Source organism: Eubalaena glacialis, chromosome 9 (assembly GCF_028564815.1).
Source record: "Eubalaena glacialis isolate mEubGla1 chromosome 9, mEubGla1.1.hap2.+ XY, whole genome shotgun sequence".
Lineage (NCBI taxonomy): Eukaryota > Metazoa > Chordata > Mammalia > Artiodactyla > Balaenidae > Eubalaena > Eubalaena glacialis.
The window spans coordinates 11,323,550-11,340,804 of record NC_083724.1 but is presented as its reverse complement, the minus strand read 5'-3'; the positions used below and the strand labels follow the sequence as shown (position 1 = coordinate 11,340,804).

Below are 17,255 nucleotides of genomic sequence, written 5' to 3'. Positions count from 1 at the left end.
ATCAAAAAGTGTATTGCACCACAAGTGAATTTTCTACAGCAGTTTTAGATAATACAATCTCCCTATGTACAACATGGAGGGTGAGATCAAGATCCAATGCTCATATAAAGGACTATATATACTGTCTCTATCACAGAATGTTTTATACAAGTAAAAGTGCATCAGATCACTTAGAACATTTACTCCACTCTTCCTCTTAAAGCTGAAGGAAATTCAACATGCAGGAGGAAAGCCTGATCAGAATGAATCCTCCCTGTGCAAGTACAGACTTAGTGAGGGGCCCCACAACGCCGCCTAAAATTGCCGGCGGACGTGGGTGGTGGGTGAGACCAGCTCAAGGGCTGGAGAAGCCACGGGGGAGTCGGGCTGGGCTCCCACGGCTGTGTGGTAGTCGCCTCTAGCAAGCCCTGAACTACCCAATCTTAGGGATTCTTTCCTGGAAGAGCTGGAAGAGCTACCTCCTATTCATCAAAATTATGGAACAGAAGGGACTCCTGTTTCGTGTCCCCACCAGATAAATGGAAAACAGCATTCTAAACACAGGTCAGGCATCTGCAGGGGGAGCCACAGGAGGAGGTAGGTAACCGGAGAATGGGTCACTTGGATGGCAGAGAGCCCAAGTTGGGACGAGGGTGACGCTGCCCTTGCTTGGTACTTCTAGGTCCACAGAACTGTCTTATGTTAACTGCAAATCCTTGTTTTCCTGTGAGATATACTTTATGTATTTTAACCCTAAACATAGTTGAGAAACATAACTTTACATCATTGGATAACTGATGATAAATTTAGGAGCTCCAGTTATTCAGTTTTTTTATTTAACCAATAAAACTTTCATCAAACTATAACTCAATATATGGTTTCCTTTTAGATTTGATAGTGTGCCTTATCCAGGGCAAGCACTTTCCCTTTTCTTTATAATGATAACGAATACAAGTTTTTATCAGTCAGTTCCAGAGCCATTTGCATGCTATCAAGTACTGCAGCCAGCTAGGGGCTGCCTAGCAGCCCTACATGAATGTAGTGTCATCTTAAATATTTGGGGGTAGGGTGACAGGGAGAGACGGCTCCACTTACAAGGCAGTCCACCCTCCCAACGTTTTGGTCAAGTCCTGGGGAGAGGGACAGCTGCTGCTTCCTTTGAATACAGCAGACTGTCCTTAGCAGTAGAAAATGTGATTAGCATTTGCTCAGTGTTACAACACAGAATAAAGAGCTAAACAAATGAAACACCACCACTGCTTCAGAGGGAAGCAGATGCCAAAGAATGGTAGTGACATTACAAAGGGACAGGGCTCCCAATCTTAGAAATAATTTCCTCTTGATGCTCTGATTTTCCTTTAAGAACACCAGTTAAATGGATTTTATATTACAGAAGACATGTTTATAATAGCAAGGAACTTTAGCTATAAAAAATAGTTTAAAATGGTTTACCAGCAACCTATCCAAGACAAGTACATTCATTAAAAAGGCAATTGAGTGTATTTGGTACTAAGGATCTTTTTATACATTTGCTAGTTTTCTTCAGTAAAATGAGATACTGTCAGAAAGGTGCATATTCATTAATCCACACTGGCCCCAGAGTACCTTAAAGACGGACACATCTAAAGTTCTCGGTGGTCTGAGAAACAACATGAAATAATGTTTCCTTGGGAGGAAGGGTTAAAAAGCTTCTAACTCATCTGAACCCAAACATACTGAAAGGGAAAGGGAGTTTTTAAAGGCCGGCCTCAGTTGAGTTGGCTCTTCGTGGCAGAAGTAGGTGGGTCTGGCCTGCTGGGCACCATTTTGAAGGGCTGTCTATGTCCAGTGTCATCACCACACGATGGATCAGCCGCCTCCTCTCTGACACATGCTGAGGGCTTCAGCTTTAAGTGCTCACCTTGAGAGAGCATTCAGGGGCAGATGGGTGCTGGCCAGAGCTGGGATTTTAGCAGCACTGTGGAAATGTGGGTAGTGCCAGGACCCTCTGGTGACCAGAACAACAGGATCAGCTACCTCCTGAGGTTATCAGTCTGCAGGAGTGGGCCTTAAGTCTTGTAAACAATGTTCAGATGCTTGTACAAAATTCTGCAGTTACAGTGATTAAAAATCCACCCAGACTGGTGTGTCAGTGTTCTTTTCACAGAAAAAGTGTCAGCCCTTGGAGGTTCATCCTTGGGTGGTGCCACCTAGGACCACGGTATCCGAGGGTTGGAGATGGACGGCCGGATGCTGCCCTTGGGAGCTGGCTTGGACCCAAACCACGACATCTGGGTTTGAAACAGAAAAGGCTCCTGAGATGAGAATCAGGACTAGGTGCGAAGCAGCTGAAAGAGCCCCTCCCCATCCGTGGGCCGCCGCCCCCGCCCTCCACACACCCAGACTCTGGCTGTGAGCAGAGCAGTGAAGACGATGCTTCTGGTAACCAGTGTGCGGGGCTGAAAGGCCCATTCTAAAGATGGGAGGGAGACAGGAGAAAAACCTGAGGTGACAAGAACAAGGGAGTGGAATTTAGGTAATGTTTCCTTAAAATGTTTTCTATTATAGCATTTATGCAGGTACTTTTTGAATATTTTTCATTTTTTAAAAAAGTCTGGGTGCTGGCCAGACCTGGGGCTGTTGATGAGGTGATACCAATGAAAGTGCTCTAGAGAAGAACACAAGGCCCTGTTAGTCAAGTACAGCAGAGACCTGTGGGCACAAAGCATGTCCTTGGTAAATACCACCCGAGTCCAGTTCATCAACCAAAAGCACCTTCCAAGCTAATGATGCAGCTGTGGGCTGGTCTCATACACCAGGGCTGGGATGACCGACTACATTTTTTGGAAGGTGGACAGCAGACCAGGAAACCCTACCTTATACTCCAGGGTTTCTTTGAGCATGTTCTCCTCCTCTTGTGAAAAGTTCAGCAACACTGACACAGCTTTTATAAGATGAAAAGCCTGAAACAAAGCAAGTTTTGCTGCCATGGGCCTCGGTCAGTTAGCAGGCGGTCAGGGGGCTAAATGGCAGCATCTCCTGGTCCTGCTCCTCCTGTGCGCTCCGGGCTTGGTCAGCAAGGACCACGAAGAGGGTGGAGGTGGGCATTCTGAGGTCTGCTGGTTCTTTTCCTCCCCCACCTTTTACTTCGGGGACTGGCGAGACCACCAGGACGACCACCGCAGCTACCCGCTCTTCGGCAGGAGGCAGGACTGCTGGGCGGATTCAGTTCTCTGGACTCTGGCCTCAGCATCCGACCCACATCTCCTCCCAAGAGCCAGTTCCCTACTCGGCGCCCCCTGCTTGCTGCTCAACCAGCAGGTCAGTGCCCGCTGGAGAAATGACTGAGTGCTCACGTTGGTGGTCAAAGCGGCATGGGGGACAGGAAGAAATAAATGGATTTGGTGGGAAGCCAGGCTGGGCTCGGACAAATGAACCAGGCCCTGGGGTGGAACTCAGTACCCAAAGGGCAACTCAAAAGCCCTTTACCTCAGATTCGCGACAGGACATGAATTTTAAAACCACATGTTTGAGGTACTCGAAGTTGATCTCGCGGGCATCAGTCAGGTCAGTGTTATTCGTGACAGAAGGGGCCACGTTTGGCATTTCAGGCCCAGGCTTCTCCCGGACTTCAAAAAGCTCGTTATCGGGTCTGATTTTCTGAAAAACCAATGGAAAGATATTACATTGAACCCTTCAAGACAGGTTCGAAAATCACAGGGGAGATTCACTTGGCCCTGGCTGTGATCACCTGCAGTTCTCTGCCACACCCTGCACAGAGTAGGGCGAAAAGGGCCCCATCTGGGAAGGAAGCACCAGCACCTGAAGAAGGTAGGGTGCTGGCTGAGAGGAGGGAGAGAGGTATGTGGGGAAGTTCAGGCATTTCCTTTACCCGTGTCAGGACTCGTCTCCTGGGGCAGTGAGCACCCAGCCAGGGCAGAGGCGCCACTCTCCCACGTCGGGGCCTGGCCTCTGCCATTCACACACGGCCACACGTCACCTCACTGACCTCTCAGACAACACACAGGCTCAGAGAAAGAGGGCTCGTGCCGGGGGTCACAGAGCCACTTTCCAGAAGCACGTTCAAGGTGGCAGGGCCACTGTCCCACCAGCCTGACTTCCCAGAGACCTCTTGCAGTCCCCTGGGGGGAGGGGAGTGTCATCAGGCAGGAGGAGCATAGAGGCAGGAGGGCATGGGCAGTGGGGAGAAGGGGGACACTCACCAGTTCCTTCTGCAGAGTCTTCTTGAGTTCCAGCATCCTCTGCTGCATCTGCTTTATGGTCTGAGGCAAAGCCCCACCCCCACAAAAGGCCATTCATTAAATGCATGTTTCAGCATCTTTAGAGTGCAAAGGACCACAGAGCAGACAGACAACCCCTTGGGTCCCCATACAACCTGCCAGAAGCCCCTGCTTCATCTCCTGAGGAGCTTGAGCTGCCACACCTGCCGCCTCGGCCTCTCCCTCACGTGCTGCTGCTGTGCACAGCCCTGCTCTCCAGGCCCCGCCGCTGCCACAGTGCTGTCCCACCCCTCCCCGCCTGGGGCCTTAGGACTGCTTCTGGCGCTCGCCTCCACAGGCAGCGTAGCTAGAAATGCCTCTGCACAGTATATTCTGCCCTTCAGAATGATATTTATGTGCTATCATCCCCAAGTAGGATACTTGGGCCAAAATTTAGGATTCTCATCATCACTATTGATCTCCTGAAATACCATAATAATTTTTAACGCTTATTTTGAACAGTATTAAAGATCGTGGTTTTTCGGCACAACCCACCAACAATGGGTTTTATGTCTTTTCTTTATTTTCCTTATTTATTTTTAGTGAGCTTAATTAGTATTATGGGCCTTAAATATAATTTATTACACATTCCATTAACCACCAGAAAGGCTGAACTCTGTTTTCCCAATGAAAAAATTTAATGTGTAATCGACATTACAGGGAAAACATTTTCAATAAAAATGTCTCCAAAATCTCACAACTTATCAAATGAGTTTCTCCTGTGGACCTCTAGTCCACACCACCATTCTTGCACTGAGCAGCTAGAATTCTGAATAGTAGTTTTCATTTATCAGAGTTTCCACAGCTTTATAGTTTTGCTAATTACAACTTTTAATGTGACAGTAACTCTAGGGGATGCCCCATGTCTTCTTGTGTAGCTGAGTTGCCTTTTTTTTGGCCACACTGCATGGCTTGCGGGATCTGAGTTCCCCGACCAGGGATTGAACCCAGGGCCATGGCAGAGCAAGCGCCAAGTCCTAACCACTGGACCGCCAGGGAACTCCCTGAGCTTCCATTTTCAAACAAAGTTGTAATAAGCTTTGTTGTCTCAAGAGCGGTATGGCCACGGCCCCCTGGGGACGAGAGGGCTGGGAAAGCGCCTCCAGCTCCTGTCACACTGCCTGCAACACCCCACTGACAAAATGGTAATGTTTCGTTCCAATTTGTATTCTCTGCTTGACCGTGAGGCTGGGCATTCCCCCAAAAGTACATTTGCTAGTTTATGTTACTTGATTTTCTAGGTTTTGACTCATTCATTAATTTATCCAATGAATACTGAGTCTCTACACCAGCCTAGGGGCTACAGAAACAGCAGGGAAAAAAAAAAAAGAAAAAATGTCTGCCCTCAGGAGTGAACAGTGTCAATAAGCAAATATACAGTGTATCAGAAGGTATTAAGAGGCCTGGAGACAAAAGAGCAAGGTGAGGGGACCGGGAGTTCTGTTGGTGAGGGCTGGCAGGGTAGCAGGAAGGCCTCACCGACAAAATGACACCATAAAGGAAGTGAGGGTAACTGGCAGAAGGATCTTCCAGACAGAAGGCGCAGCAAGTGCAAAGGCCCTGAGGCAGGAGGATGCTTGATATTCACAGAAAGGCAAGGCCACTGCGGCTGAGAGGGAATGCTGGGGGAGAGCAGAGGGTGCGGGGAAGGGGGCAGTAAGGAGCCAGACCACATAGGCTTTGTGGGCCACTGCAAGGACTTTGGCTTTTATGGGGACAGAGAGTCATCAGAGGGCCAGAACACACAAGTGACAGGGAAACCAATTAGAAGCCCAACACCATCCTCTAGGGAAGATAGGATGGTCACCTGGTCTCGGGTGGTAGCAGTGGCGGGGATGAGAGGCAGCTCATTCCGTGTCCAGTTTGAAGGGAGAGCCAAATGGATTCCCTAATGATTTGGATGTTGGTTGTGAAAGAAACAAAGGGGTCAAGGATGACTCCAAGGTTTTTGCCATTTACTGAGATAGGAAAGATGGCAGTAGATGCTAGAGAGCGTGGTCAGTCTGAAGTCTGGTTCTGGATGTTTTAAATTTCATGGGCCTTTCAGACACTGACATAGAGAAATAGGGTAGATACAGGAGTCTAGAGTTCACAGGAGCCGTCTGGATTTGAGGTATGGATGTGGTGCCAGCAGCACACAGGATGGGGGAGATTGCCAAGGATGTGAGTGCGATTTGGAGAAGCTGTCCGAGGGCTGGACCCAGGGACACACAGTGTGCACTCTTCTATATTTTATACTTCATGATAAGAGATTAAGAGCCTGTGTGTGTGTGTGTGTGTGTGAGTGAAAGGGGGAGACGGGCGGGGGTGAGGGGAGAGAAAGAATGACCACCTTTCTCCTTTGTTAAAGAGCAATCACACAATTTGGGGGCGGAATTTCAGGCCAGAGCACTGACTAGCCAGCACATTTAACTTCACAGTACATTTTAAAAACGAGGCTCAAACGAGACCCTGCATTTACAGGTGCAGAGGCCAGGCGGGGTTGGTGGAATCATGACATTTATTAAGCCTCTATCAAATACCAGAAAATTTACAGGAAGCTAACAAACAGTTTCATTTCATCCCCCAACCTCCCCACCACAAAACCACTGAAAGGCAGGTATCACCGCTCTCATTTCACAGCTGTAGAAGAAAGTGCAGAGGTAAGGTGACTGGTCATAGGACTTAGCTGGCGATGGCAGAGGGGGCTGGGGACACTGAGACCTGCCACTGTTCCAGCTCTAATACTCCGGATACCATCTCCGGTGGGGGGTCAGGGAGGAGACTGCGTGAGTGTGAAAGGAAGAGGGCCGTGCAGGAGGTAAGCAGAAGAGGAGAACCAGGAAGAAGCCCTTGTGGTGGAAGAGGTAACACCTCCCCCAAGAGGGGCCCAGGGGCATCAGCACGACTCTTGAAGAACGGACTGGATGGTTTGAGGCACAAGGACAGGGAAAGGGACATAAATAGCTGGGTAAAGAGCATCCTCACCTTATTTTTCTCTAGAAGTTGCTGCTCCAAGTCCTGCTTTTCCTTCTGTAGCTGCCCTAGATCCATGGAGGTCCCCATCTCACCATTTGGTATCCCCTCTGCAGCCGGAAGCTGGTACGCGGGGTCCTGCCCGGCCCTCGAGGTCACCTACAGGGTGGTGGCAGCACAGGACATGGTCAAGCTAAGCCACAGATCCCTAGGGAAGGGGGCCAGACTCGTTCCAAAGGTGACGACTGATGTGCTCCACCAGGCAGCTGGCCAGGAACCAGACTTAAACTATGGTGACCCCGTCACAGAGCCTGCTGGGGGGACAATTAACTTTCCACGCAAGGAGCCTGCTGGGAAGGAAGGGCTTCAGCACCTGAACGCTGACAGGTGTCGTCACATCAGATGGGCTCCTCAACACGCACAACCCCTCGCGGTGAGGCGCCCCCCCGTTGAAGAGGAAGCTGAGGCACAGGGAGGTGGCTGCCCAGCGCCGCCTCCACCAGCCCCAGGCGGCGGCTCAGGCGGGACTTACGTGAGGCTCGCTGACCGAGAGCACGGCGCCCTGCTCCTGGCCCCGCAGCCTCAGCGGGTCCTCCCGCGCGGCGGCCGCCTCCGACTCCTCGGCCCTCAAGCCCCTCAGGGCCTCCAGCTCACTCTGCAGCTGGCGCATCTGCAGCAGGGCAGAGTCGTGACCTAGGCCGGGCAGAGGGGGGTGAGCGCCGTGACTGGGCCACCTCCGGGCAGGGGTCCGGGCGAGAACAGGTGAAGAGGCCCAGCCTCGGCACACTCCTCACCTTTCTTCAGCTGGAGAATCTCCTGCTCTTTCTGGAGAATCACTTCAGTTTTTTCCTGCAGACTCTGCTCCTTCTCACCTTCTATGGCGATCAGGTTAGCAGCCTCGGAGAGAAAAACCAACGCGAGAGAAGGTTGGTAGCAATAATCCCATCTTCCCTAAAGGAGTCTCCACTTTTCCACTACCCAGGGTCCTCCATGAATCCCTCCCTGAAGGCCACAGCCTAGAACATTCCCCAAGCTAACCTCTGCTCCTATAAACATGCACAGATCAGTTCTCCTCGGCAGGGGCCTTGCACAGGGGCAATCACCCTCACTGCCCCTCTGGCCTGTGGTGGGCCTACCAGAGACATGGCCATTCTGCCCAGCCTTCCTACAAGCTGTCAAAACCGTAACTTCCACATCCTGAGGGCCTGTGACGTGCCCAGCATTTGATACACATGACCTCATTATCATATTCTTGAAGGTGTGATTATCATAGGGTCTTTTCAGAGGCAACTCAGATCTGTTAAGGACCGAACAAAGACCTAGAGCCAGTTACCTAGATCTGGGGCCTGACTCTTGAGTCTGTCCTCAAAGGAAGGCTTTTCCCACCCTTGCTGCTGAGAGCTCAACTATACGTGGTCTCTGGGGCCTGCGGCCGGTGGTGGCCCACCTCACAGAATTAGAGCCCAGTAGTACCTGGTTATGGACTTTTCCCCAGGTGATGTTTATCACATTAACTATCGAAATTTTAAAAGGCCATCCTATGGGGTGAGGGTTTCTTTCTAACATCTTTCTCCCACCTTCCTAGAGACGTCAGGGGAATCAAGCAGCTGACGACACTCCTGAGACCTGTGTCCACCCTCTGCCCTGGACAGACCGGGAGGTAGGTTGGTCCTGCCTGGGACTGAGGTGGAGGCATCACAGGGGGCCTACCTGTTGCTGGAACTCTTCCCTTTGCTTCCGCACCTCCTCCAGGGCTTGAGCCATTGCCACACTCACAATTTCTCTTTGGCTCCATTCTTCCTACAATCCAGAAAATGGGTAGGAGATTGAGTCCAGAACCTCAGTTCACCATTTTTTAGCTGCACACTTCACATGACGCCCACAGAGGGAGGGCCGTCTTGCAGGGCCAGACGAACGTGTTTCCTGCTTCCCGAGGTTCCCAGGCTACTCTTTCGCTGCACTGCCTTCTGTTTGCCTCTGAGAACTGTTCCTGTGGACAACCCACCAACCTCTGGGAACAGGCACACAGTGGAAGGTCGGTCGTCCCATAAACACACCAGCTAGTACTCAGGCCAAAGGCTAGGGGACCTAGACTCAAAGAGGTGGTCTAATGAAATCAACACAGAACAAGAAGACTCAGGCTGATGTGAATGGAGTAGCAGACTGGAGCAATCTGGTTACAGAAATGATAATAAGCAATTACTGAATTTTAATACAGGAAATGTCACAAATTCATCAAAATCATCCATATTACAGTAGAGAAAACTGAGGCTCTGAGAGGTTAAATAATTGCCTGAGGTCCTAGAGCTAGTAAGTGGCATGGCCACGTTTTAAGCCAGAGTCTGAGCTGAGCCAAGCCTTTGGCTGCTACACTCTACCACCCAGTCTTTTCTACCACAAGCAGGGCTGCCCCACTGCGTCCCCCCGCCAGAGCACAGGGACTTCCTCCTGACAAACACATCAGTCCTCTTCCCTGAGGCTGACGCCGGGCTTGCTGATCAACCCCCAGATGAATAATATGACTTCTCAGGTACCTGCACACTGGTCAGGGATGTCTGCTGTTTATGTCTACCCAGAATCACCCCTTTTGGCGGGGATGTAAAAGCCTCATCACTGCTATTCCCCACTTCCACCCCAAAATTCTACATGCTTCTGGTAGGGCTACCAATAATGATGTCCCCATTCTGTGGCTACAAGAATAAGCATGTGATTCGGGCCTGGCCAATCACAGTAACTCATCCCCTTGGCCAACTTGATTTGCCCAAAGGATGGCTCTGTCACCCAAGATGAACCAATCAAATCCCTTTTTATATCAGAATCCTTTTTTATATGGTGAAGCTGAGAGGGAGATGCCCTCTTTCCCCTGGGGTTGCTAAGTTGGAATGATACCAGCTTGGAGCTGCTGAGGTGCTGTCCTCCCAACCTCTAGGACACAGTCTACATCATCGAGAAAAGCAAAGATGAGTTGGGTGACTGACAGGGCAAGAGACAGCATGACGCAGGCAGAGAAGAGATCTGAGGCCCCAGGTTGCAGTCGGACAAGTCTTTCTGGTTCAGTGAACTACTCAACTCCTCCTACGATATCTCCTTTTCCACTTACACCAGTCCAGGTGGGTTAATGGATGGAGACGTCAGCCTCATGGCCAGTGCCATTCTGGCTCCTACTGGGGAGCTGTCAGAATTGACCTTCCGTGAGTCCACCTCTAGTAGACAAGGAAAATTGGTGCAGGAACTCAAGAGGCTGACAGTGGGACCTTGAACTACCCCAGACAATCCCCTTCATCGGGAGAAGCTCTGTTGGTACAGGAGAAGGAGCAAGAGATTTCAGGCTGAGTGGAGTTATGAAACCCTGGCCCTGCAAGCCCAGGTGGGGCGGGTGACAGGAATGTCGTGCCTCCACAGAAGCCTTTTCTGGGGAAGTGTAGAAGAGACGCTATGACTGCTGATGTCTTAAGAGGACAGGAGGCAGGCTGTGAGCGAGAAGGCAGGAAGCATGCCAGGAACTGTACTTGGTACTTTTCATCCATGGTCATGCTTGATCCCCAGGGTAATCCTCTTGAGGTCAAGGGTTATCATCTTCAGTTTGAAGAAAGGAAACTGGATTCCCTCAAGAATCAGCTAGTGAGGGGCCAGGGTGACACCCAGAACTGAGTCTACGTGGTTCTAGAGTCTCAGCTATTGCCACAGAGCCACACACGATCCAGGATTTGAGACTGACCGGCATAGCTCAGGTTCACTGCAGAAGCCAGCAGGCTACCCACGAGCACAGCCCTCTGCACCTGGGAATGATTTCCCCAGAGGGCTGTTTTGAAAAATATGGATCCAAACAAACAAACAAACAAAAAGTGTGCACCTAAAAATAGTGCTTCAAAATACCAGAAGCAAAGACTGACAGAACTAAAGGGAGAAAGAGACAAATCCATGATCATAGCTGAAGATCTAGCACCCCTCTCAGTAAGTGATGGAACAAATATACCAAAAAAGAAAAAAAAAAAAATAGAAGACCTACAGAAGATTTGAACAATACTATTAACGAACTTGATCTAATTAGCATTTATAGAATGCTCTCCCTACTAGCAGAATATATATTCTTTTCAAGTGCACTGAAATATTTACCAAGATAGGCTGGGTCTATAAACAAGTCTAAACAAACCTGTACTATAGGCTGGGTCATAAAACAAGTCTAAATAAATATCAAAGAACTGAAATCATTTAGAATATTATCTGACCATAATGGTATTAAACTAGAAATCCAAGATATTGAGAAAATTCACTCAAACGTTTGAAAATTAACCACACTTCTAAATAGCCTGTGTGTGCTGGTTTTTAAGTTATTGCCTCAGCCCACACCCACCCTTTCATATTCTGCTTTGTGATGCTGTGCCTGGGAATCTGCAAACCCTATTTCTCCCGGTCGGGCTCCATATTCATATACATACTCATCTCTGCCAACAGGGGGAGCTCCAGGGAGACTGGAAGGCAGGAGGAGGGAGAAAGACTTGCTCCTTTCCGTCAGCTTCCAGTTTCTGTGAGCAATGATGCTTGGCCCTGGCAGCTGCAATTTCTTCCCAAAGCAGCAGCTGCATCTACTCTGCAGTCTTCCCGACACTTGCGGCTGAATTCTTTCACTGCCCTATCCCCCAACAAACACACCAGCACCAACTGTACAGAGCCCCCTCCTCACAGGTCTGAGTTTCAAATCTGTGGGGCTCCTCTTCTTAATTCCTAAATAATTCCAACATCTTCACTTTGTTCCCTTAGTCCTAGGGTTGGAAGCTGTGTCCTGCAGTTGCTACCTTCATGGTATCTTTTAACTGTTTCAGTGCTGGATTAAAAACTTTACATTAGAACACAAATTCTCATTCAAATAACTGGGGTAGTTCCTCTCTCCTGACTGGACCGTGAATCACATGCTGTGGGGCAGATTTTCTGTTTCTTCTTGTGCACATACTTGCAATAATCACTGCCCTCCATTCTTCCCTCTACATCTTCCGTACTTCCATCTAGAATTTTCCTTCACCTGAAAGATGCTCTTTAGGACTTCCTTTAGTGCAAGTCTGTTAGTGCCTAATTCTTTGTGTTTCATTGGTTTTCTTTAGTGCTACTACAATGCTGTGTCTGGGTATGGATTTTAAAATTTATCCTGTTTGGATTTATAAGGATTCTTATACCTGTACCTGTGACTTGAGAGCTTTCATCATTTTGAAAAATTCTCAGCCATTATCTCTTTAATGATTGCTTCTGTCTTATTTTTTCATTTCCTCTGGGCTTCTACTGACACATGATAAAACATCTCACAGTACCCTGTATGTCTTATTATCATCTCTTTTCTGCATTTTATTCTGCCCTTTCTTCCATTTCACTTCTCTCTTTAGTTCTAATCTGCTGTTAAGCTCATTCACTGTTTTTAAAACAGCTTTACTGAAGTATAATTGGCAAATAATAAACTGCACATATTTAAAGTATGCAACTGATGAATTATGCTGAAACCATCACCAAAATAAAAATAGTGAAAATATCCATTACCCCAAAAAAGTTTCCTCATGCCCTTTTGTAATCTGCATTTTTACTTTCAGCTACTGCATTTTTCAGTTTTGGAATTCTAATTTGATTCCTTTTCTTTTTTTTTTTTAATTTATTTATTTTATTTATTTTTGGCTGCATTGGGTCTTCGCTGCCGCATGCAGGCTTTCTCTAGTTGCGGCAAGCGGGGGCTACTCTTCGTTGCAGTGTGCGGGCTTCTCATTGTGGTGGCTTCTCTTGTTGCAGAGCATGGGCTCTAGGCACGCAGGATTCAGCAGTTGTGGCACGTGGGCTCAGCAGTTGTGGCACATGGGCTTCAGTAGTAGTGGCTTGTGGGCTCTAGAGTGCAGGCTCAGTAGTTGTGGTGCATGGGCTTAGTTGCTCCTCGGCATGTGGGATCTTCCCGGATCAGGGATCGAACCCGTGTCCCCTACATTGGCAGGTGGATTCTTAACCACTGCGCCACCAGGGAAACCCTAATTAGATTCCTTTTCAAACTACTGTCTTCTATTATAATTTCCAAATCTCTGCTGAAATGTTCAATTTTGTCTTTTATATCCTTAAACGGAGTACGCACCGTAATATCTGAGCCTCCTAAAAGGTCTTCCTGCTTCTGTACTTGCCTCCTTTACAGAACATTCGCCACATACAGCCAGAGTAATCCTTTTACTACAAAACTTCCCACGTCACTCCTCTGCTTAAAACCTCCAACTGCTTCCCCAATGACCTTCTCTCATCCACCGCTCTCCCCCAGCCCACTGAGTGGCAGCTACAGCGGCCTTTGTGCTGTTCTCTGAACAAACCAAGCTTTTTTCTGCCTGAGGGTGTTTCTCTTTGCTATTTCTTCTGTCTGGAATATTCCTTCCCCAAACAACCGCATTGCTGTAGCCTTCTCGTTATTCAGACCTTCTGCTCAAATCTCAGTGACACCCTCCCTCGCCGCCATATATATATATATTTTTAATTTTTTAATTTAATTTTTTTATACAGCAGGTTCTTATTAGTCATCAATTTTATACACATCAGTGTATACAGGTCAATCCCAATCACCCAATTCATCACAGCACCCCCCCTAACCGCGGCTTTCCCCCCTTGGTGTCCATACGCTTCTTCTCTACATCTGTGTCTCTATTTCTGCCCTGCAAACCAGTTCATCTGTACCATTTTTCTAGGTTCCACATACATGCGTTGATATACGATATTTGTTTTTCTCTTTCTTACTTCACTCTGTATGACAGTCTCTAGATCCATCCACGTCTCAACAAGTGACCCAATTTCGTTCCTTTTTATGGCTGAGTAATATTCCATTGTATATATGTACCACAACTTCTTTATCCATTCGTCTGTCGATGGGCATTTAGGTTGCTTCCATGACCTGGCTATTGTAAATACTGCTGCAATGAACATTGGGGTGCATGTGTCTTTTTGAATTGTGGTTTTCTCTAGGTATATGCCCAGTAGTGGGATTCCTAGATCATATGGTAATTCTATTTTTAGCTTTTTAAGGAACCTCCATACTGTTCTCCATAGTGGTTGTATCAATTTACATTCCCACCAACAGTGCAAGAGGGTTCCCTTTTCTCCACAACCTCTCCAGCATTTGTTGTTTGTAGATTTTCTGATGAAGCCCATTCTAACTGGTGTGAGGTGATACCTCACTATAGTTTTGATTTGCATTTCTCTAATAATTAGTGATGTTGAGCAGCTTTTCATGTGCTTCTTGGCCATCTGTATGTCTTCTTTGGAGAAATGTCTATTTAGGTCTTCTGCCCAGTTTTGGATTGGGTTGTTTGTTTTTTTTAAAATTGAGCTGCATGAGCTGTTTATATATCTTGGAGATTAATCCTTCGTCCGTTGATTCGTTTGCAAATATTTTCTCCCATTCTGAGGGTTGTCTTTTCGTCTTGTTTATGGTTTCCTTTGCTGTGCAAAAGCTTTTAAGTTTCATTAGGTCCCATTTGTTTATTATTGTTCTTATTTCCATTACTCTAGGAGGTGGATCAAAAAAGATCTTGCTGTGATTTATGTCAAAGAGTGTTCTTCCTATGTTTTCCTCTAAGAGTTTTATAGTGTCCACTCTTACATTTAGGTCTCTAATCCATTTGGAGTTTATTTTTGTGTATGGTGTTAGGGAGTGTTCTAATTTCATTCTTTTACATGTAGCTGTCCAGTTTTCCCAGCACCACTTGTAGAAGAGACGGTCTTTTCTCCATTGTATATCCTTGCCTCCTTTGTCATAGATTAGTTGACCATAGGTGCGTGGGTTTACCTCTGGGCTTTCTATCTTGTTCATTGATCTATGTTTCTGTTTTTGTGCCAGTACCATATTGTCTTGATTACTGTAGATTTGTAGTATAGTCTGAAGTCAGGGAGTCTGATTCCTCCAGCTCCGTTTTTTTCCCTCAAGACTGCTTGGGCTATTCGGGGTCTTTTGTGCCTCCATACAAATTTTAAGATTTTTTGTTCTAGTTCCGTAAAAAATGCCATTGGTAATTTGATAGGGATTGCATTGAATCTGTAGATTGCTTTGGGTAGTAGAGTCATTTTCACAATATTGATTCTTCCAATCCAAGAGCATGGTATATCTCTCCATCTGTTGGTATCATCTTTAATTTCTTTCATCAGTGTCTTATAGTTTTCTGCATACAGGTCTTTTGTCTCCTTAGGAAGGTTTATTCCTAGGTATTTTATTCTTCTTGTTGCAATGGTAAATGGGAGTGTTTCCTTAATTTCTCTTTCAGATTTTTCATCATTAGTGTATAGGAATGCAAGAGATTTCTGTGCATTAATTTTGTATCCTGCAACTTTACCAAATTCATTGATTAGCTCTAGTAGTTTTCTGGTGGCATCTTTAGGATTCTCTATGTATAGTATCATGTCATCTGCAAACAGTGACACTTTACTTCTTCTTTTCCAATTTGTATTCCTTTTATTTCCTTTTCTCCTCTGATTGCCGTGGCTAGAACTTCCAAAACTATGTTGAATAATAGCGGTGAGAGTGGACATCCTTCTCTTGTTCCTGATCTTAGAGGAAATGCTTTCAGTTTTTCACCACTGAAAATGATGTTTGCTGTGGGTTTGTCGTATATGGCCTTTATTATGTTGAGGTAGGTTCCCTCTATGCCCACTTCCTGGAGAGTTTTTATCATAAATGGGTGTTGAATTTTGTCAAAAGCTTTTTCTGCATCTATTGAGATGATCATATGGTTTTTATTCTTCAGTTTGTTAATATGGTGTATCACATTGATTGATTTGCGTATACTGAAGAATCCTTGCATCCCTGGGATAAATCCCACTTGATCGTGGTGTATGATCCTTTTAATGTGTTGTTGGATTCTGTTTGCTAGTATTTTGTTGAGGATTTTTGCACCTATATTCATCAGTGATATTGGTCTGTAATTTTCTTGTTTTGTAGTATCTTTGTCTGGTTCTGGTATCAGGGTGATGGTGGCCTCACAGAATGAGTTTGGGAGTGTTCTTTCCTCTGCAATTTTTTGGAAGAGTTTGAGAAGGATGGGTGTTAGCTCTTCTCTAAATGTTTGATAGAATTGACCTGTGAAGCCATCTGGTCCTGGACTTTTGTTTGTTGGAAGATTTTTAATCACAGTTTCAATTTCATTACTTGTGATTGGTCTGTTCATATTTTCTGTTTCTTCCTGGTTCAGTCCTGGAAGGTTATACCTTCCTAAGAATTTGTCCATTTCTTCCAGGTTGTCCATTTTATTGGCATAGAGTTGCTGGTAACAGTCTCTTAGGATGCTTTGTATTTCTGCAGTGTCTGTTGTAACTTTTCCTTTTTCATTTGTAATTTTATTGATTTGAGTCCTCTCCCTCTTTTTCTTGATGAGCCTGGCTAATGGTTTATCAATTTTGTTTATCTTCTCAAAGAACCAGCTTTTAGTTTTATTGATCTTTGCTATTGTTTTCTTTGTTTCTATTTCATTTATTTCTGCTCTGATCTTGATGATTTCTTTCCTTCTGCTAACTTTGGGTTTTGTTTGTTCTTCTTTCTCTAGTTTCTTTAGGTGTAAGGTTAGATTGTTTACTTGAGATTTTTCTTGTTTCTTTAGGTAGGCTTGTATAGCTATAAACTTCCCTCTTAGAACTGCTTTTGCTGCATCCCATAGGTTTTGGATTGTCGTGTTTTCATTGTCATTTGTCTCTAGGCATTTTTTGATTTCCTCTTCGATTTCTTCAGTGATCTCTTGGTTATTTAGTAACATATTGTTTAGCCTCCATGTGTTTGTGTTTTTTACATTTTTTCCCCTGTAATTCATTTTTAATCTCATAGCGTTGCGGTCAGAAAAGATGCTTGATATGATTTCAATTTTCTTAAATTTACTTGATTTGTGACCCAAGATGTGATCTATCCTGGAGAATGTTCCGTGCGCACTTGAGAAGAAAGTGTAATCTGCTGTTTTAGGAGGGAATGTCCTATAAATAGCAATTAAATCTGGTCTGTTGTGTCATTTAAAGTTTGTTTCCTTATTTATTTTCATTTTGGATGATCTGTCCATTGGTGTAAGTGAGGTGTTAAAG

General features: G+C 46.2%; 1 protein-coding gene across 3 annotated transcripts in view; it reads right to left on the bottom strand.

The window, feature by feature from the left end:
* Nucleotides 1–1,366: 1,366 nt before the first annotated feature.
* GOLGA1 (golgin A1) overlaps nucleotides 1,367–17,255 on the bottom strand; it is a 52,780-nt gene continuing 36,891 nt past the window's right edge. The window contains exons 16-23 of one of the 3 annotated variants that reach the window (XM_061199941.1): nucleotides 8,904–8,993; nucleotides 7,988–8,090; nucleotides 7,726–7,886; nucleotides 7,206–7,352; nucleotides 4,182–4,241; nucleotides 3,448–3,618; nucleotides 2,835–2,921; nucleotides 1,367–2,249 (exon numbers count right to left, since the gene is read on the bottom strand). In XM_061199941.1, coding sequence (XP_061055924.1) covers nucleotides 2,169–2,249; nucleotides 2,835–2,921; nucleotides 3,448–3,618; nucleotides 4,182–4,241; nucleotides 7,206–7,352; nucleotides 7,726–7,886; nucleotides 7,988–8,090; nucleotides 8,904–8,993 — 900 coding nt within the window. In that variant the 3' untranslated portion in view covers nucleotides 1,367–2,168. Of the gene's footprint in view, nucleotides 2,250–2,398; nucleotides 2,462–2,834; nucleotides 2,922–3,447; nucleotides 3,619–4,181; nucleotides 4,242–7,205; nucleotides 7,353–7,725; nucleotides 7,887–7,987; nucleotides 8,091–8,903; nucleotides 8,994–17,255 lie in introns of those variants that run through there. The other 2 variants (XM_061199942.1, XM_061199943.1) reach the window with 2 other exon arrangements.